The sequence below is a fragment of the Lathamus discolor genome, chromosome Z (genome assembly GCF_037157495.1).
Source record: "Lathamus discolor isolate bLatDis1 chromosome Z, bLatDis1.hap1, whole genome shotgun sequence".
Taxonomy (NCBI): domain Eukaryota; kingdom Metazoa; phylum Chordata; class Aves; order Psittaciformes; family Psittacidae; genus Lathamus; species Lathamus discolor.
Window position 1 is genome coordinate 99,112,753 of NC_088909.1, and position 16,693 is coordinate 99,129,445.

Consider the following 16,693-nt stretch of genomic DNA (forward strand, 5'->3'; position numbering starts at 1 on the left):
TCTTAATGCAGTCTCCTCATTATATTACATTTGGAATTTCAGTTTGCCTAGAAAATCACTTCAGAATTGTTACTTTAAAATAGCAGCCAAGTATTAATCCTTTCCTCTCTTTTTGGATGAAATGGTAGGCAGCTTAGCTGCACAGGTTGTAAACAGTGGTTATTCCACAGTGGTTTTCATTTCCTTCAAAGTTAAACCATCATTTGAAACAGTCTCCTTCTAGGCAAAAGAAAACACACTTTTAAAAAGAATTAGTTATAGGGCCTTAATATAGTTTTCTTTAGTCTGACATGTCAGCAATTACGAGATGAGGTGCTGGGGTTTTAGTTCATTATGTCAGAGTGTTTACCTTGCCAAAGATTAGTTTGTTGCTGACAATGACTTCAAAAGATGACATAGACTTCAGCTCATTTTACATGCGTCATGCCGAAATTGTCAGTGTTGTTGCTATAAAAACACCTTTTACATTCTACTGCATGAACACCTGCATAAAAGCAAGATTTGCCTAGTAGGTCCTGAGAAATTAGATAAACAATCAACAGAAGCATCTTAAGTTTCCAGCTAATAATCACACTAATGTCAATTACTGAATATTACATACCTTTACAGTAAGAGGTGACAATTTGCTTAGTCCCAGCTAAATCTGATCATGTCAGAGAGCAATAAACCTTATCAAATGTAATCTCCAGTGCACATAACTTCTGACCCCAAAATTGCTGAAGTCAATTTAAAAAGACTCATTTTAACTCCAGTGCAGGTTGGATCAGCTGCCTCACACACATGGCTAATCTAAAGGGTACAGTCTTGATGTCACGACAGATTTCTTTTAAGGCCTTCTTTAAGTGAGAGTAGGTGATCCTGATACCTTTGTTCTTCAGGAACCAAGGAAATAATTGATTGTACTGGGGATGGCACACAGCAGGTACACAAAAATAACAGCCAGTTGCTGTTTGACAGACATCTGTTATGCTTTTTATCTGTCACTAGCACTCCGGGACAGCAGGTAGGTTCGCTTCCTTATCTACATGGAGTGCATTGAAATCCTTTTCTGGACCCTTCTTCTAGATTTCTGCCACCCTGTTCAATCCACAGGAAAACGGAATTCTGGTTGGTGTTCATGTTTGTGTAACGGAGAGATGAGGGTTCTGTATTTGTGGCATCACTGTTTTAACAGCAGTGAGGAATAGCTTTGTGGCAAGCTAATCCTGCGCCTTTCCCACGTGATGTATGTTCCCATTATATGTGTTTCATGCTTACAACAGTAATTAGTTGTGGATAGCTGGGAGCTTTGCAGACGCCCAAGAGCTCAGATCTGCTCAAGTTAACACATCTCCCCGCCCCCTTCCTTGCATAACTTGTGATCACAGAGCCATGAAAGTATGTGAGTCCCTCCCCCAGCACAGGCTGATCCCACCCGGCATATGACCTGGGCTCCATGTCAGCCAGAGCGGGCAGCACTGACTTGCCAGCTTGCCGCACATAGCCAGGGCAATCAGCTTCACGGAAGAGAGTTCTTACCCCCTTTCGAGGTGGCCAAGGCCGACATGGACAGCACCAAAGAAGAGGAGGCTCTGCTGCAGTCTGTGAGGAGGGCTGGAGCCGCGGTGCCAAGGCAGCGAGCGGTGGGAAGGCTGGTCATGCACAGCATGGTGATGTTCGGCCGGGAGTTCTGCTATGCCGTGGAGGCCGCCTTTGTCACGCCAGTGCTGCTCAGTGTAGGGCTGCCCAAGAACCTCTACAGCCTGGTGTGGCTCATCAGCCCTATCCTGGGCTTCATGCTGCAGCCTGTGGTAGGTTCAGCCAGTGATCACTGCACCTGTAGCTGGGGCAGGAGGCGACCTTACATTCTGGGTCTGGGCATCATAATGCTGTTAGGCATGGCTTTGTACCTCAATGGGGACATGATGATCTCAGGTGAGTGAGGGGCATACACTGTGCTGACAGACAAAACTCATCCTAGCCTTTTGAATCAGAAAGAAAAGAGGGGTTCCTTTTTTCTCCTGTTAAAATTGGGTACAGTGTTGCTCAGCTGCATTGAAGGAGCTGGGGAACACTAAAATCTTAATATATGTTAAATTCCAGCACTGCGTGTTACGTACCCTGTACATAGTGTTCTGTAGTTTGTGCATGTGATTACAGTATGTTGCATGTTGGTGTGGCGGCCTGATCTGTTCGTATAAGTAGAGCACTGCTTAGGCCCAGAGAAGTTTTTATGAGCTTAAATCTACTTTGTTAAATTAAACAATAAATATTGTCTGTGTGACATAATACTAATTCAAACTGAATAACATTTAATCCTATTTTAGACCATTTAAAATACATGTCTTTAATTACTGGAGCAGTGGCTTGACTCAGAACTATGTTATGCTGGTGAATTATAGAAATTCGCAATTCCTTGGAAGCCATGTTGCACCTGGAATGTGCAAAACTGAACAGGAATGACATCCCTAGATACTGTTGTATTTCAGCTTGCGATGTAGTTCTCTTGATGGAAAGCTGTTGCTGTCACTGTGACTTGGCAGAGGGGGGAGGTGTATGTTTTTGTGGATTGATTTATTCTCTCTTCCTGATAATCACTGGTGTTGAGTAAACTTGTATTCATCTGCCCAAAGAGTTACAGCCAGTTCTTGATTATGTACAACGATGGAAGGGTGGGACAAATAGAATAAAGCAAAAAAGGACTGAAAAACGCATGTGTGCTAGTCTACCAGAGCATGCCATGGAGATGCGATGGAGTAGATTGAGGCTAGTTGTGCCTCTTGATTGTGGAGCTTGGGTACCCTGGCCTTGTGCTGACTCAAAGTAGTAAGTCAACCCAGCACAGCTCAGCACTGCAGACTCAGTTATCCTACGTCTCTGATGGGATTCTGGTATCAACACAGGATCTCTTTTGCATAGCTAAGCATTGTTCAGATTTGGAGGTATCAGGAAAGATAAAATGTGTTTTTGCAGAACATGGTACTGTTGCTGTCAGAATGAGGGTGTTTTTCTTTTCGTAGCTTTCATCGGTGAGAGACAAAAGCAGCAGACGTGGGCAATAATCATTACCATGCTGGGAGTAGTGCTTTTTGATTTTGCAGCTGATTTTATTGATGGCCCCATCAAAGCGTATTTATTTGATGTCTGCTGTCATGAGGATAAAGAGAAAGGTCTGCATTACCACGCCCTCCTCACAGGTACTCAGATCCCTTCTTTTCCTTCCTCCTTCTCAAACGAGGGGAAGGTAATTGCATGGATTTTATCCTCCCTGTGTTTCTAATATTGAATGAACTGATCATCTGATCCCGCTCTTCAGTCACGAGTCTTTTGTTGCTGAGTTTTCACTGCTCCAGAGAACAGGACTTGTGATTGCTGCTACAGGAACTCTGCTGCAGAAGGCTGCAGGCATAAGCATTTACAGCAACATAACCATGATTTTAGTCAGAGCAATTAGTCGTTTTAAAAAGTGAAGTAGCATTTATTCATCTTGTTCTGATTCTTGTCAAGATTTTGGTGAAGTGAAAAGGGTTGTAACTTGTTTCCTTGCCATAGCACTTAAGAATAGCATTTTTGACTTTGAATGTGACATAGAGCAAGAGCTGCACAAACCAGAACAGCTGATTTCCATTCTTCAGCAGTGCTCCAGTATGGGCCTTCCTGTATAGAAATGGGAATTCTGTGTAAAATTCAGAACTTCACAACTTCCACAAAATACATCTAACTGGCTCAGTGCAGGGTTTTGCCTATGAAGTGAGAGCTTTGTTTGCCTTTATACGTGTTTGAAATGTTGCTGAGTTACAGAAGGAAAGCTTGTGCACTACATCTGTGTTGAAAAGGTGCGCAGGGAAGACACATAAGGCTGTGTACCTGTAATGTGAATCAGGAGGCACTTTAAGCCATGTCTTGAAAGCAGTCACTGTAAAAGGAGTAGACAAAAAGCAGACTAGATGAGAAGTCATGCAATCTGTGTTGATGCAGATTTTTGTGCCTATAGTTGAGGAGGGAGGTGTGGTAGCTATTGATATTGGCCATTGTAGTAGCTATTGACACTGGGCATATAAAATAGCTGTGTCCAGGATCACAGATTATAAGGGAACCTTAAAGCCACATGGAATTAACTCAGTATTATCCACTGGAAACTGAGAGATCAGATTTTTAACAATCACTTGTTTGGGCAGAGAGAGGAGTCAGTCTCTGTGTACATTCTTCCCAACAACAGAACTCTGATTGCAATTTTTACTTGGATGCTAGGAAAAAGGCTGGATTTCCACATTTGCTGCCACAGATTTAGCTGATTCATTTGTATACTGAGCTGTGAAAAGGGATGTGGGACAAATAACATCAAAAAAGACTGGAACAGATTGCATTATTTGGTCCAGCACCCTGTGCCCTTTACCTTATGGGTAATTACCTACCCTGTTCTTGAAATCTTCCCTCAACAGGGGTTCTGCAGCCCTTCCAAGGCAGCTGGTTCCAGCACTTCACTGGCCTGTTGTTAAACAGTTTCCTCTAAAATCTAATCTTAATAACCATTCCCTACAATTTACATTTATCATTCCTTGTTCTACCCCTACTAGACACAGACAGCAATCTTCCCATTTCTTTTCTAGCTTTCATTTTAGCTATTATCTTTTTTTCCCTGATTTAGTTCCGTCTTTTTGTACTACGCATTTTAAAGATCTTGCTCTCCAATTTGTCTTCAGTTTAAAGTTCGAACATGAAACTCTGTAGCTTTGCAGTTATGAAACTTACGACCACTGAGACATGGGAGGAAGAGCCCACGTATCCAACATGCAGCACTCAGACTGCATTCCAATGTCATCTTTACTTTTTGTCAAAACAGCATGCAAAGACAGCCTCAAACATCAAACATTAGCTCTGTGCAAACATTTAGTGTAGGTTTCCTTCAAAACGTTATTGACAGCTTAATAGTTCTTCGTGAGAACAAGCAAGGATATGGCCCCCTGTAAAATGCAGGATGCAATGAAGAAGGGCCATAATTACACCCAAGAGGGAAAAAAGTACAGAAAGCCCAGAATGAAATAAAAATCCCAGGTTTTGTAGGTGAAGCAAACACAGGTCCTGTTGCTTTTTGTTAGACAGAATGGTTCTGCCATACTTTGTCTTCAGTTCTCCTAAGCAGAATAGAAATGCTTCCAGTAAGTCCTTCAAATGCTTCTATCCTGCTTAACCCATATGACCTTCAGAGCCACCTGGCTAAAAGGGTGTCATGACACTACGGAGCTGCTTTCCCTTCCAGAGCTCTGTTCTGTATGTAACAGTGTGCGCTTTCTTATGCTTCTGAAACTGGGGGAGCACAGAAAGAACGAAGTGAAGAAATCGTAAAAACAACCAGACCGAGGGCTGGTTTTGTTAGTCTCAAGACACAAGGCAGCATTCTCATCTCACCTTTTATCATAACTTTTCTGAGAAAATCAGTAAATGGAGTTACACATTTGTATTTTATTAGTTTTGTTTTCCGCATGGTGAGGTACTTGGATTTTGATAACTACAAAACAATGCTTTTAATTTCCTTTAAGAAATACTCACATGGAGAGACTATTTCTGTTTAGATTCACCTCTATAAAAAAAGATTTTACGAAGTCTGAACTATAGGTAGTCTTGCTATAATTTAAAAATGTTTGGGTTTTTCATGAACTCCTTTAGCATAAATTTCAGTAGAATTTTATAAACTCGCTGTTTCAAAGCAAGAAACTTTGAAGAGTCAAGAAAAGAGATGGAAGTCCATGTTGCTGTTTCTTCAGTCATGTTTTTGAGAGTCCTGTGCTCCAGAGCTGAGGAGGTTTCTCAAGAGATGTTTGGTAATCACGTCATGTATGTGGTTAGCTCAGTACTCCTTTTTCTTGTGATTAATATCTGAAGAGTGATTATTCAGCCAGTTCTACAGGGGGTCACATGTTGAGAGCACTGTGTACTATTTGTTTGTTTCATCAATGCCAGTGGACCTTTTTTCTCCTTTTTCCCCACCCTCATAGGTTTGGGAGGAGCCCTGGGGTACCTGACAGGTGCTGTGGACTGGGGGCAGATTATGCTGGGATATTCCTTGACGTCGGAATTCCAGGTGATTTTCTTCTTCGCAGCCTTGGTTTTGCTGATCTGCCTTGCTGTACATCTGCGCAGTATTCCAGAAGTTCCACTCAGATATGAAAATGAAGAGTCAAAGTTCTTGTTGGAAGTGACTGAATCCTATAAATATAGCTCCATAGAGGAAGAAATCAAGAATGGTTACTTAAAATCAACATGTACTGAAATAAAGGCTGAAGCTAAACCAGGGAAATGTGCTGTTACATCAGATATGGGGGTAAGTGCAGAGGTGATTTTGTAAGCCATGTCACTGTATCCCCAGAACCCTTTAATCTAACTAAAATGAATATACCGACTCTTTTTTCACACGTGCAAAAATATAATCCTCCGTTGGGATACAGCATCAGGATAAAGCCTGCTTTCTTTTCTCTTTATATATTGGTTTTTAAGTTATGAAGTATTTCCAGCAAGAGGTACAAGGCAGGCTAGGCCTGATGCTTTGACCAATTGGTAGGGATGAGGGAGAACCAGGTTCAGGTTTCTGCTCTGTTTCAGCATCACTCATGTGAATTTTGTCAAAAGGATCTGCTTTGAGCTTTAAATCTGATAGAATTAATGTCAAATTGTGGGCAAAGACTAAAGACCATTAATCTTTGGTATAAGTCTGTAACTCCCACTGAAGCCCATGTGCTTTCATACATAGCACGTATGAAGTGTTTGTTCCCTGGTTTAGCAAAGCGGTTTGCTGCTGCCTAACACATCATTGAGGATATATCGACAGTAATTTGTCAGTATTGTGTTTGAAACTGCCACTTTTACAGCAATGCTACCTCACTTCGAGAGGTTTAGTTTTATTTTGAAGTTATGTTGTTAGCTGTGTCTTTGGCAGAACTTTTAGGTGAAAGAGAATAGTGAGTACTTTCAGATCATCACTGTCACTTGATTCTGCTCCATTTTCATGAGAGATGCTTCAATCTAAGGCCGCTAGAAAAAGGTGAATCTACCCTAAAAATACCTGGAGAGCACACTTCTAGAATGGTCTTGGGAACAGATGATCATTTTTACTGTTTTGTTGATGACTTTTAGGCCTAGGAATCCTCACTGGCTCCTATAAGTGATGGAACAGTTGTACAGTTTTAATTTTACTTCTGTTCTCTTGGCCTCATGTGTATCTATCCCTGTCAGGTCTTGATAAATTGGGTAAAAAAACACTGAGACTCTGCAGATGGTTAGGTTATAAGTTAGAAACCTAAACTCAAGTTTTAGCTACAAATAAAAGGGATTTATTACCTATTACTATTTATAATTTTTATTATAATAACACTTGCTTTTCCTAACTCATATCAAAACATTTCACCAGATGTGAAACAAAGGTAAAATAAAAGATGGACACTGACTGGTGAGAATGACAAAGACAGAGAGCGGAAGACAGCAAAGCGACAGTCTGGGGGAGAACATGGGTAGCACACTGTGAAGCTATTGCTGTTTCCCCACCATAGGCTACCTTGAGCATCCTTCACCAACACTGCTCACTCTGAGCACCCTCCGAATTGTCAGAGAAGCTGAGTGCCATTGACTGCTTGGCCCATGTGGGCTCTAAAGAAAGGAAGGTAGATGATGAAAAGAGAGCAGATGCAGTGAAGCAAGGGGGGAGCTTCTACCTTGGCAAGAACTAATTCCACTGAATCAGTAACATCCAACACCTGAGGTAAAGCTCTGGTGTGCACTGTGGCAAGCTTGTGCCATTGCCCTCCTCTCTGTATTCTTAGCTGGGCAAACTGAGAGAGGCTCAAAGTGCTTTTATCTGTCTCATGTTTCTTTGATGTGCCTGGGCATATTCATATCCTAGACATTCACTGGCTTAATGGTCTGTCTCTTGTGGTACATGTTTTGTGAGTCCATTCATTACTATAATTGCTTCCTTAAAGAAATGGTTTGGCTTCCTGTTTTTCTATGTCTCTTTTGCTGCAGGCATCACAGCCCTGCATCTTGTAAATTAAGGGCTGTGCTCTTACATGCTAATGTAGCTATTAGCTGTAATTAGCATGATTATTAATGAGATTTGACCTGTTACAGTATGAACAGACATCCAAAGGGATTAGACTTTTGTTCTCTAGTATGGTGCCAGATTACTCAGGATCTACTGCCATAAAACCCAAGTTACATTGATTCCTCTGTATCCCTTAGGAATCATCTTAGGCCTTGAGCTGTAGTGATTTTATAGAGCAAATGAGTTGTCATTGTGAGCTTTTGCAGGATAAGGTATTTATATGCAGCCAAACCTCAGCACAGCATTTAAATTAGTGTGGGCTTTGTGTGTTGTTGTGTACTGAATATGTGCACTAAACTTTTCAGATTCCATTTCCACTGTCTAAAACACCTAAATAGAAAACAAGCATTTCACCTAGCTGTCAAATTATTGTTTGTAATTACAGCAGTATCCTTTTCTAGTTCCTTGTCCTTATCTTAACACTTTGATTGCAAAGGCTGTTTTAAAGAACTCTGTGGAAAAGCTGAATGAATTAAATAGTCAAATGGTAGTAATTACTTTGAAATAACATTAGTGAGTCAACATGGATTTTTCTTCTTTTTGTTGGTTTTTGACAATGTAGAAGAATAGAAAGCTTACTCGGTTTAAAAGGGACAGTGGTGCCAAGAGAAATTCCAAGGGATTTGGACAATATGCAGTTCAAGGTAAAAGTCAGCAACTTGAGTTTTGTCATTCCTGTGAGGATTAAAAACCTCCCACTGGAGCAAGTAATCTCCAACTTTGTATGTGCTGATTATTCATAGAGTAGCTTGCAGCATAACCTAGTTCGAAGGACAGCAGAATTATGAAGAGTAGAACACTGATGGAAAAAATGAAAAAAAGCCATTATCTTACAGCAAATTGAAGACAAAATTCATCTTAACAGTAATGAACGTAACTTTCACAATTCTTTCACATTTCCGTCACCGTCTCTCCCAACACTTTTGCCTCCAAACATCACTAAAGGAAATTGGAAGTGTTCCATCATGCACAGATAATATCTTTTCTTTTCTCTGAAAGCAAAGAGCCATGAGGAGCTTTACAGCAGTAAGAATTATATGTCACAAATGCCTGACATCAAGCACACCTACAGTACTAAGAAAAATTGAAGTAATACAAGTGATGTGATGGATGTGACTGGAAAAGATACTGAGAGAGGGCTTTGGGCACAGGACTCAGACAAGGAGGAGGGAGATAAGGTTGAGCATTAAAAGTGATGGGATACTTTGGTTTTCCCCATCAGTGGGATTTGTTAACCAGCACCAATAATGTTGATTTTGGAATTACTTATTTCTGCTGTGGGATGAGGTCTTCAGGTGCTGGAGCTCACGTTCTCTGTGATGTATCGCAGTCTCTCCCTGCTTCATGGAGGGGAGGATGGTGCATAGTGGAAATCTCATCATACACCAGAATAGGTGAAGTTTTCTGGGCAATGGAACGGGAACGAGGTCTCAGAAATGGTGGAGTCCATGACTCATATGTTTTAATTCTCAGGAAGTATTTTGAGTTTTGTTTTTTCTGTGGCAGCTTTAAACTTCCGATGTAAAGTTGATGGTCTCTGTATTTTTGTTTCTGGTTTCATTTTGGTTTGTTTTGGTTTTTTTGTTGTTGTTTTAGGCTGTTTTTTTTTTTTTTTGGGGTTTTTTTTTTTTTTTGAAACTCCATTGATTTGTTTTGGCATAAAATTTTCACTTGGTTCTACAGGTAAATAATAAACCCACTGTATCCTACAGCAAGAGATGTTACATCTTTGCTGATATACCTCAGCTCTCTCAGAGTCTTTGTGAATCATTCAGATGGCTTTAGTAGGCAAGGGCTCTACAAATCAAATTTATATTGAAGGACTTTCAGCACCCAAGCAATCATTCCTAGCAGAGAATAAAAATCTTTGGAAGTTTACCAATGAAAGGATGTCAAGGGCATCTCCATTTGCTGTCAGCTATTTTATTAGCCTTCAGGGCAATAATACACTATTATTGTTAAATACTTGCTTTCAGGATCAAAGGCGGATGACCCTTAAATCACTCTTGAAGACACTTTTAAACATGCCATCCCACTATCGGTGTCTGTGTGTGAGCCACCTCTTTGGATGGATGGCTTTCCTGTCCAACATGCTCTTCTTCACGGATTTCATGGGACAGGTAAAAGTGTAAAATCCTCTCACTTCTCATTCTTCTTAGCATCTTCTCCTCCACTGGAAAGAAATAAGACAGTGTTATAATTCTGAGGAAGTGATGGCAGATTCAGTTGCATCCGGATGGCTCAAAAGGGGTTTTGTGAAACAGCTAATTGATCTCAGACGCCCCATTCCGAACCAGTCCGTTGGATCTTTGAGGAAGACCTTTTGGCATTTGTAAAGCTATTTGTGTTTATCTAACTGTTCCAAATGAGCTGTTCTAAACACATCCATTCTCTGCTTTGGTTTTGGAGCTGTTCTGGGGTGGGCAGGTTTCCTAACTAAAGTACTGCTGGTGCTGCTTGCCTGTAGCCAGCCTTGCCCTGGTGTGGGCACTGTGGGCACAATGTGTTTACTTGCACTACAGCCTGCCTGGCCTCAGGCTTGATTGCAGCTCCTTGCACGCAGTAAGCTGCTTTATAGCTGAAACCTCTTGTCTCCTTCAATTTCGCTGTCCCTGGCACACCTCCTTAAACCTTTCCCTGAGCCCCTCTGCCAGCAATTATTTGCCTTCATGATACCCAGTGCTCCCTTTTCTGCATCGTTCCCAGGCAGTAAGACTGTATGTCCCTGCCTGTGATTCTAGCCTATATGATCCTGTCTGCCTCCTTTCTTCCAGGGTACAAATATGTTCCTGGCACAAATCTTCTCATTGCCACTGCCTTTCCCCCCACCCTGTGCCCACTCAGTATTCCCATTTCATTGCCTTTTTCTTGTCTCTGTTGGCAAGAGGAAGGCTTGTTGGTTTTTGTTTTGTTTTGTGTTTTCCTGCAGTGCTTATGAACAAGTGAACGAAAAAGTTTTGCTTGCCTAGATAAGGAACTGAATGAGACAATTACTGCTTAGAAAAATGAGTGTGTTGGGGTAAGCCTAAAAGAGAAAACAAAAAGCCCAATTGTAAATAAATTAGGGACAGGATAAGGCAATGTTGTGGTACCTAGCAACAACTAAAACATTGGTATGTTATCAGCATTGTTCCTAGACTAAAGCTGAAACAGAGCACTGCACCAGCTACTAAGAAGGAGAAAAATAACTGTTACAGCTGAACTCAGGACAGGCAAGAAGGCACAGTTGGAGAGAGAAGAAGAGTGGGAAATGCAGCCAAAGAAATGAACCAAAGAAATGAAGCCTAAGTGGAAATGAACCAGGGTAGACTAGACAGCCCAGGAAAAGGCAAAGAATAAGGAACAAGGAGAAGCCTGGGATGTGACAATCTGGGAGAAATCAGTGTGAAACCTAGACAGCTGTGAAGGGGTGGTTAAGGCATTGCTTAATTGATTTCTTGGGTGCTATCTTGCCTAACATGGATGAGGCCCTGTGTTGGCCACCCTGTTCCCTTAAGAAGGAGGTATTATATACATGCAGTCATCCTTGCCTTCTGTGATCTTTGTGGTCTCTTTCAGGTTGTATACCACGGTAGTCCTTACGCTCCTCATAACTCCACACTTTACCTTTCCTACAGAAAAGGAGTAGAGATGGGATGCTGGGGGCTGTGTATCAATGCAATTTCTTCATCAGCCTATTCTTGTAAGTACCCAGCAATGCACTCCAGCACTGTGTTTTGAAATAATTTTTAACTGTTTGCTGTTTGCCATTGTTTGAAAAAATAATGTGATGCCAAATTAACTGTTTTATTCCCACATTAAAACTTTGAGAAGCATTATTAGACACTCATATCTTAACATGGTTCATGACATTGTGATGAGGGGTCACTTTGGGAGAAGGCATTGTTCTGCATGTTCAGACCCTGAATGCTGAAAATCACTTGGAAGTTAAATGCCAGAGTAAAATGGATGCCATGGGCATTATTCTGAGATGCTCTGGCACCTAGTAGTGCTGTAGCTATAGGTTCTTGAAGGTCCTTGTGGCCTCTCCCCATCTGCCTTCCTCATAAAATAAGTCTTTCAGAATGCAGTAGTTCTTGCCAGAAGCATGAACCTTGGTCTTCAAAATTATGTGTAAACATGCTAGCACAGTTCCACAGATAGATTTCACTGTATCTCTTACGAGGGATTAAACTTGCGATCCGAAAACTCAATCGAGTAGCTTTGAGAGGGCTGAACTGGGTATTTGAAAGAGGCTTGAGGGAAAGCTTTTTGCCTTTGGAGCCTAACTACAGGCATTTCTGTAGCATCTTTCTCAGGTCAGACAGAGTTTGATGCCAAATGTTCACATTATAATCAAACAGCGGAAATGTCTGAGGTTGTCAATGCATGCAGTTATTCCAGAGTGGTTGTTAACTACTTCTCTGGAGTTGGCTATGTCAGAATAAGACTATCCCCAGAGTGAGCAAATATTCTTTGGCAAGTTTATACCTACAGTAATTTGAGGCAATTTCCAGAATGAGTAAGATTACCTCCTTCATTGTATTTTACAAAATAAACCCCTCTAAAGGAATTCCTGATTAAATGTGACCTGTTTTGTTTTATCAGCATTTTCACTTTCTTTTCACAGACATACAGAAAATTCTCCTGCCACACCTAGGTTTAAAGGGACTTTATTTCATTGGATACCTACTTTTTGGATTGGGTACTGGATTAATTGGCTTGTTTCCCAATGTCTATTCCACTCTGGCTCTGTGTTCCCTCTTTGGCATCATGTCCAGCACTCTGTATACAGTGCCATTCCACCTCATTGCAGAGTACCACAGGGAAGAAGAGGTGAGTTCTATGTCTAAGGAAGGATAAGTTTATATGCGTCTGGGTCTGTTTAGTCTATTTTGGGAGAAAATAGGATAGAACTGGTGAGCAGCATTTAATTTCAAACTATTTATAATGACACACATTATGAATGGAAAGTTTCTGACAGAGAGAAGTAAAGCCCCAGCTCCAAACTCTCTAAACAGTCCTGCAGTGAGACAGATCATTATGTATCCTCAGAACTGAAACAAAGCCAATAGCATGAGTTCAGGCAGTAAGCAGATAACAAGGCTCTACTTGAGCTGCCTTCAAGTGCTACTTTCCTTATATCCCTCCTTCCATTCGTATCAGTTGAGGAGGTGACTTCGGAGTTCCAAAGGTTAATAACTACACTGTAAAGGCTGGAAGCATTTTTAGTTGACTGCAAAGTGTTACAAAAGCTCTTAGCTAATAAAGATGTGAAATTCAAGTACAGTTTTATATAGCTCGGTATTAAATTATATACCACATTCTCATTATCTCTCTAAATGTCAGGGATTGATTTTTGGTCCTCTACAGCACGAAATACTGTTTCCAAGGAAAGTCTGGAAAAGCTTGCATTCCTTATATTATGTTTCTGGGCACAGCAGGATCTTCACATCTTGTAAAGCTCTTTAACAGAAAAGTTCTCTCAAGTCCCTTAAATTAGAGAGAAAGCTGGAAACAAGAAGGATTAAGGAGAGTTGGGAGGACTTAGGAAAAGTTCTCATTCTGTCTGGGGACATTCAACAAGATCAATAAAGAAAGTGTTGAACTGTTGAAAAACAACATAGTAGCAGCTGAGACCAGCTCAGGGCTAGATCAAGTCCTTGAGAACATGTCCTTCTGCTCTGCACAACTGCTAAGCAACACCCTCTGAAGGATGAATGGAAGAAAACTGAATTATTCTATTGGAGGCATCATAGGAGGATCTCTCAATGTGATTAAAAATTGCATAGATCTGAGTCCTAAGTTTTCAGTTAATTTCTCTGTTCCTTCCAAAAGAAAATGATATGAAGAGTTTTAGAAGGGTATAACAAAGGACAGGCAATGACTGCAGTTTAGGGTGAGATCACAACCCTAACCTTTGGGCAGCCAACTCCGAGAGAGAGAATAAAGGCAAAATTCTGACTCAGAGCTGTTCTAAGACAGAAGTGAAATAAAATACACTGAAGTCTGCATGGACTTTGTATTTAATGGGCCAATATATTAAAATGTTACTTGTAAGACAACCAATTGGTCCTTATTTGGAATAGGGTACTTGCTATGCCATATGTTAAATGATATATAATTCTATATATAAATGATATATATATTATATATATATATATTCTATAATTCTACAACAGAATTAAGTTTAGCTCAAATTTTCCATGATGTACAAGATAGGCAGAAAAAATAAAGAGGCAACACTAACTGCAAGACTGCATTCATTTACACGTTCATATACTATAGTCAGAACTCTTAGCACTTCGAGCCCTGGGCACAACAAAAAAATGTGTCTGAAACTGGATATATTTCAGGTATAAGGACTGTGTCACTCCAGAACAAAGAGCAGGCATTTTCTGTCACTACGCATTCTACCAGAATAATGTGCTGGACTGTTAAATGCTGACATTCCAACTCCTATTCCACGGCGCTGTTCCCTAGTACCCAAACTCAGTTTTGTCTGCTGGATTTGAAAGAGACTGTCTTCAGTACTTTCAAGCTTTATGTGGTAACAGCTAAAAGGCAATGTAAGAGGTGTCACGAAAAGCAAAAAAGCATCTTAATGGTCAAGATTGTTTGGGTACCCGAAGACATAATGAACTAAGCTTTTTGGTCTGCTGTGTATATCATAGCAGATATACAGATAATCAGTAGTTAATAATGGTCTTTGATATTGTAGAAGAATCCTAGTCTGCGCATTAGTTTTCAGATTAATATCGCCCCAGCAAAAAGATTACATTTAGATTTTACTACTGAACTCCTTTATGTGCTTTGGGCTGTAACTAACTTCAGAGCACAGTACTCCGTTATAATGAATTATGCATTGTATGTGCCTGGGACATGGTATGACTCATCTTAGCATCGCTTTGAGGCTCTCCTTCAACCACGAGAGCTGGAGCTAAATTGTACATGATAGGGTGTCCTGTACTGTGAAATGTCAGTTTTCCAGAGCTCGAATAGACTTGAACCTGAAGGAAATGGCTAATTTTAATTCCTTGAGAGAAAGGATAGAGGGAAAAATTGCAGATGGGAGAAATGGGAAAATTTGGGGAGAGCTTGGAAAACTCATTAGTACCTGTACTATCTCTGAATTCTGTATGCTCTGTGGGACAAGTATTAGAAACAGAAGGAAAGCAGACAGCTGTTGGCTTGTCTTGCTGCACCTCAGGGTTGTTACAGTGCATTGGCTGAGAGCTGCAAGCTGTCGGCACCGTCTCAGTTCACTGGGTTTTGTTTTGTGCTTATTTGCAGAGCCTGAAGCTGCAGGATGGGGAACAAGCTGGCCAGCACGGGCGAGGGAAGGGCATTGACTGTGCTGCTCTCACCTCCATGGTCCAGCTGGCCCAGATCATCCTCGGTGTGTGCCTGGGGCTCTTGGTCAGTGTTGCTGGCAGCACGGTCACTGTGATTTCAGCATCTACAGTGGCACTGATCGGCTGTTGCTTTGTCGCTTTTTGTGTACACTATGTGGAGTAGGACCGTGTGAAGCGATTGGAAGGAAGCTCTCCAGGGCAGCGTTTTCTTTCTGGGCCAGTAGCACTGGTGCTGTTGCTGTGCTGATATTGCTGCACATCCTCCTCACTTCCTTCTTGGAGTGATTGCAACTCCAGAGCTTTACTAAATGGAGACTGGATAAAACTGGTCGCTTATTGCCTCAGATTTAAATCTTACATATTTTGACTGCTTTGTTACTTCATTCCTGCTGACCTCAGTGTATGAACATGCTATTACACATGACAGTGTGTGCAGATGGTAACTCAATGTCCTACATGGGGAGCCATTACAAAACTCCTGTCCTGGGTTCGGGACAACTCCTCATTACAAATTTGTGGAAATTAATAGAAAAAGTATGTCATAAACTGAAAAGTAGTAGAAATGGAAAGCTAGGAAGAAAGTTGTTATTTATCTTGTTTTTCAAGTATCGTAAGTTTGGGGATATTCCTTCTGGTAGTCAAAAGCTGCAGGAGGATCAAACAGGGGCCGTGCAGGATGCAGTTGCATTATGGTTAGTAGTGAAGTTAGTAGTAAAGATCAGCTAATTCCCAGCTACTGTCAAAATCAGGTTTGAATGTTCAAGATGACTGGAATAAAAAAAGATTGAAGCCAGTTGTTTAGAAGCATAACTGTAAAGTAATTATTTCATGCTGGATCCTGCTGCTTCTACATAAATGAAATGAAAGTACTGATGGAGCTTGTCATGAATGTCTGCACAAGGCTGGTCTGCAAATCCACGTGTAGGCACCTAAACAATCCATCTATGGGAAACAGGTGATAGTTCTTCCTTCTTAAAAAGCTGGCCTCTGGACTTTGATACTGTAATTGAAAAAATAAACTTTTCCAAAATAAGAAGTTTTTGAATGGTTGTAAGCCACATAAATCTTGACGTTGGATATGACAGTATTTGCCTTAAAGTAGCCTCTCTCTTTTTTCTATTTTCCTTCACACATCTAGCTTCGAGTGAAATGACATTTGCTCTTTACAGAATATTGTAAATAAATTCAGATCTGCAAAGCATTATCAGAAATTATTGTACAGTAGATACTTAAGTCCAGTTATTTGTATTTAATTACATATGAAGCTTCATTCTTAGTTTTATAG

The 16,693-nt window shown here is 40.8% G+C and overlaps 1 protein-coding gene across 1 annotated transcript; it reads left to right on the plus strand.

Moving 5' to 3' along the window:
* The first annotated feature begins 1,421 nt into the window (after positions 1-1,421).
* SLC45A2 (solute carrier family 45 member 2) lies at positions 1,422-16,516 on the plus strand. The gene is made up of 7 exons (XM_065662166.1): positions 1,422-1,914; positions 3,000-3,176; positions 5,976-6,301; positions 10,051-10,194; positions 11,633-11,756; positions 12,684-12,889; positions 15,347-16,516. Exons 1-7 carry the CDS (start codon positions 1,422-1,424, stop codon positions 15,569-15,571), a joined length of 1,695 nt encoding a protein of 564 aa, XP_065518238.1. The 3' UTR covers positions 15,572-16,516.
* Positions 16,517-16,693: the final 177 nt, after the last annotated feature.

Bases quoted from the DNA above. Each gene is read 5' to 3' on its own strand.
- SLC45A2 (XM_065662166.1), top strand. From the start codon at position 1,422: ATGACCTGGGCTCCATGTCAGCCAGAGCGGGCAGCACTGACTTGCCAG. The intron at 1,915-2,999 runs GTGAGTGAGGGG...TTCTTTTCGTAG, and splicing joins TGGGGACATGATGATCTCAG to CTTTCATCGGTGAGAGACAA. The intron at 10,195-11,632 runs GTAAAAGTGTAA...GGTCTCTTTCAG, and splicing joins TCACGGATTTCATGGGACAG to GTTGTATACCACGGTAGTCC.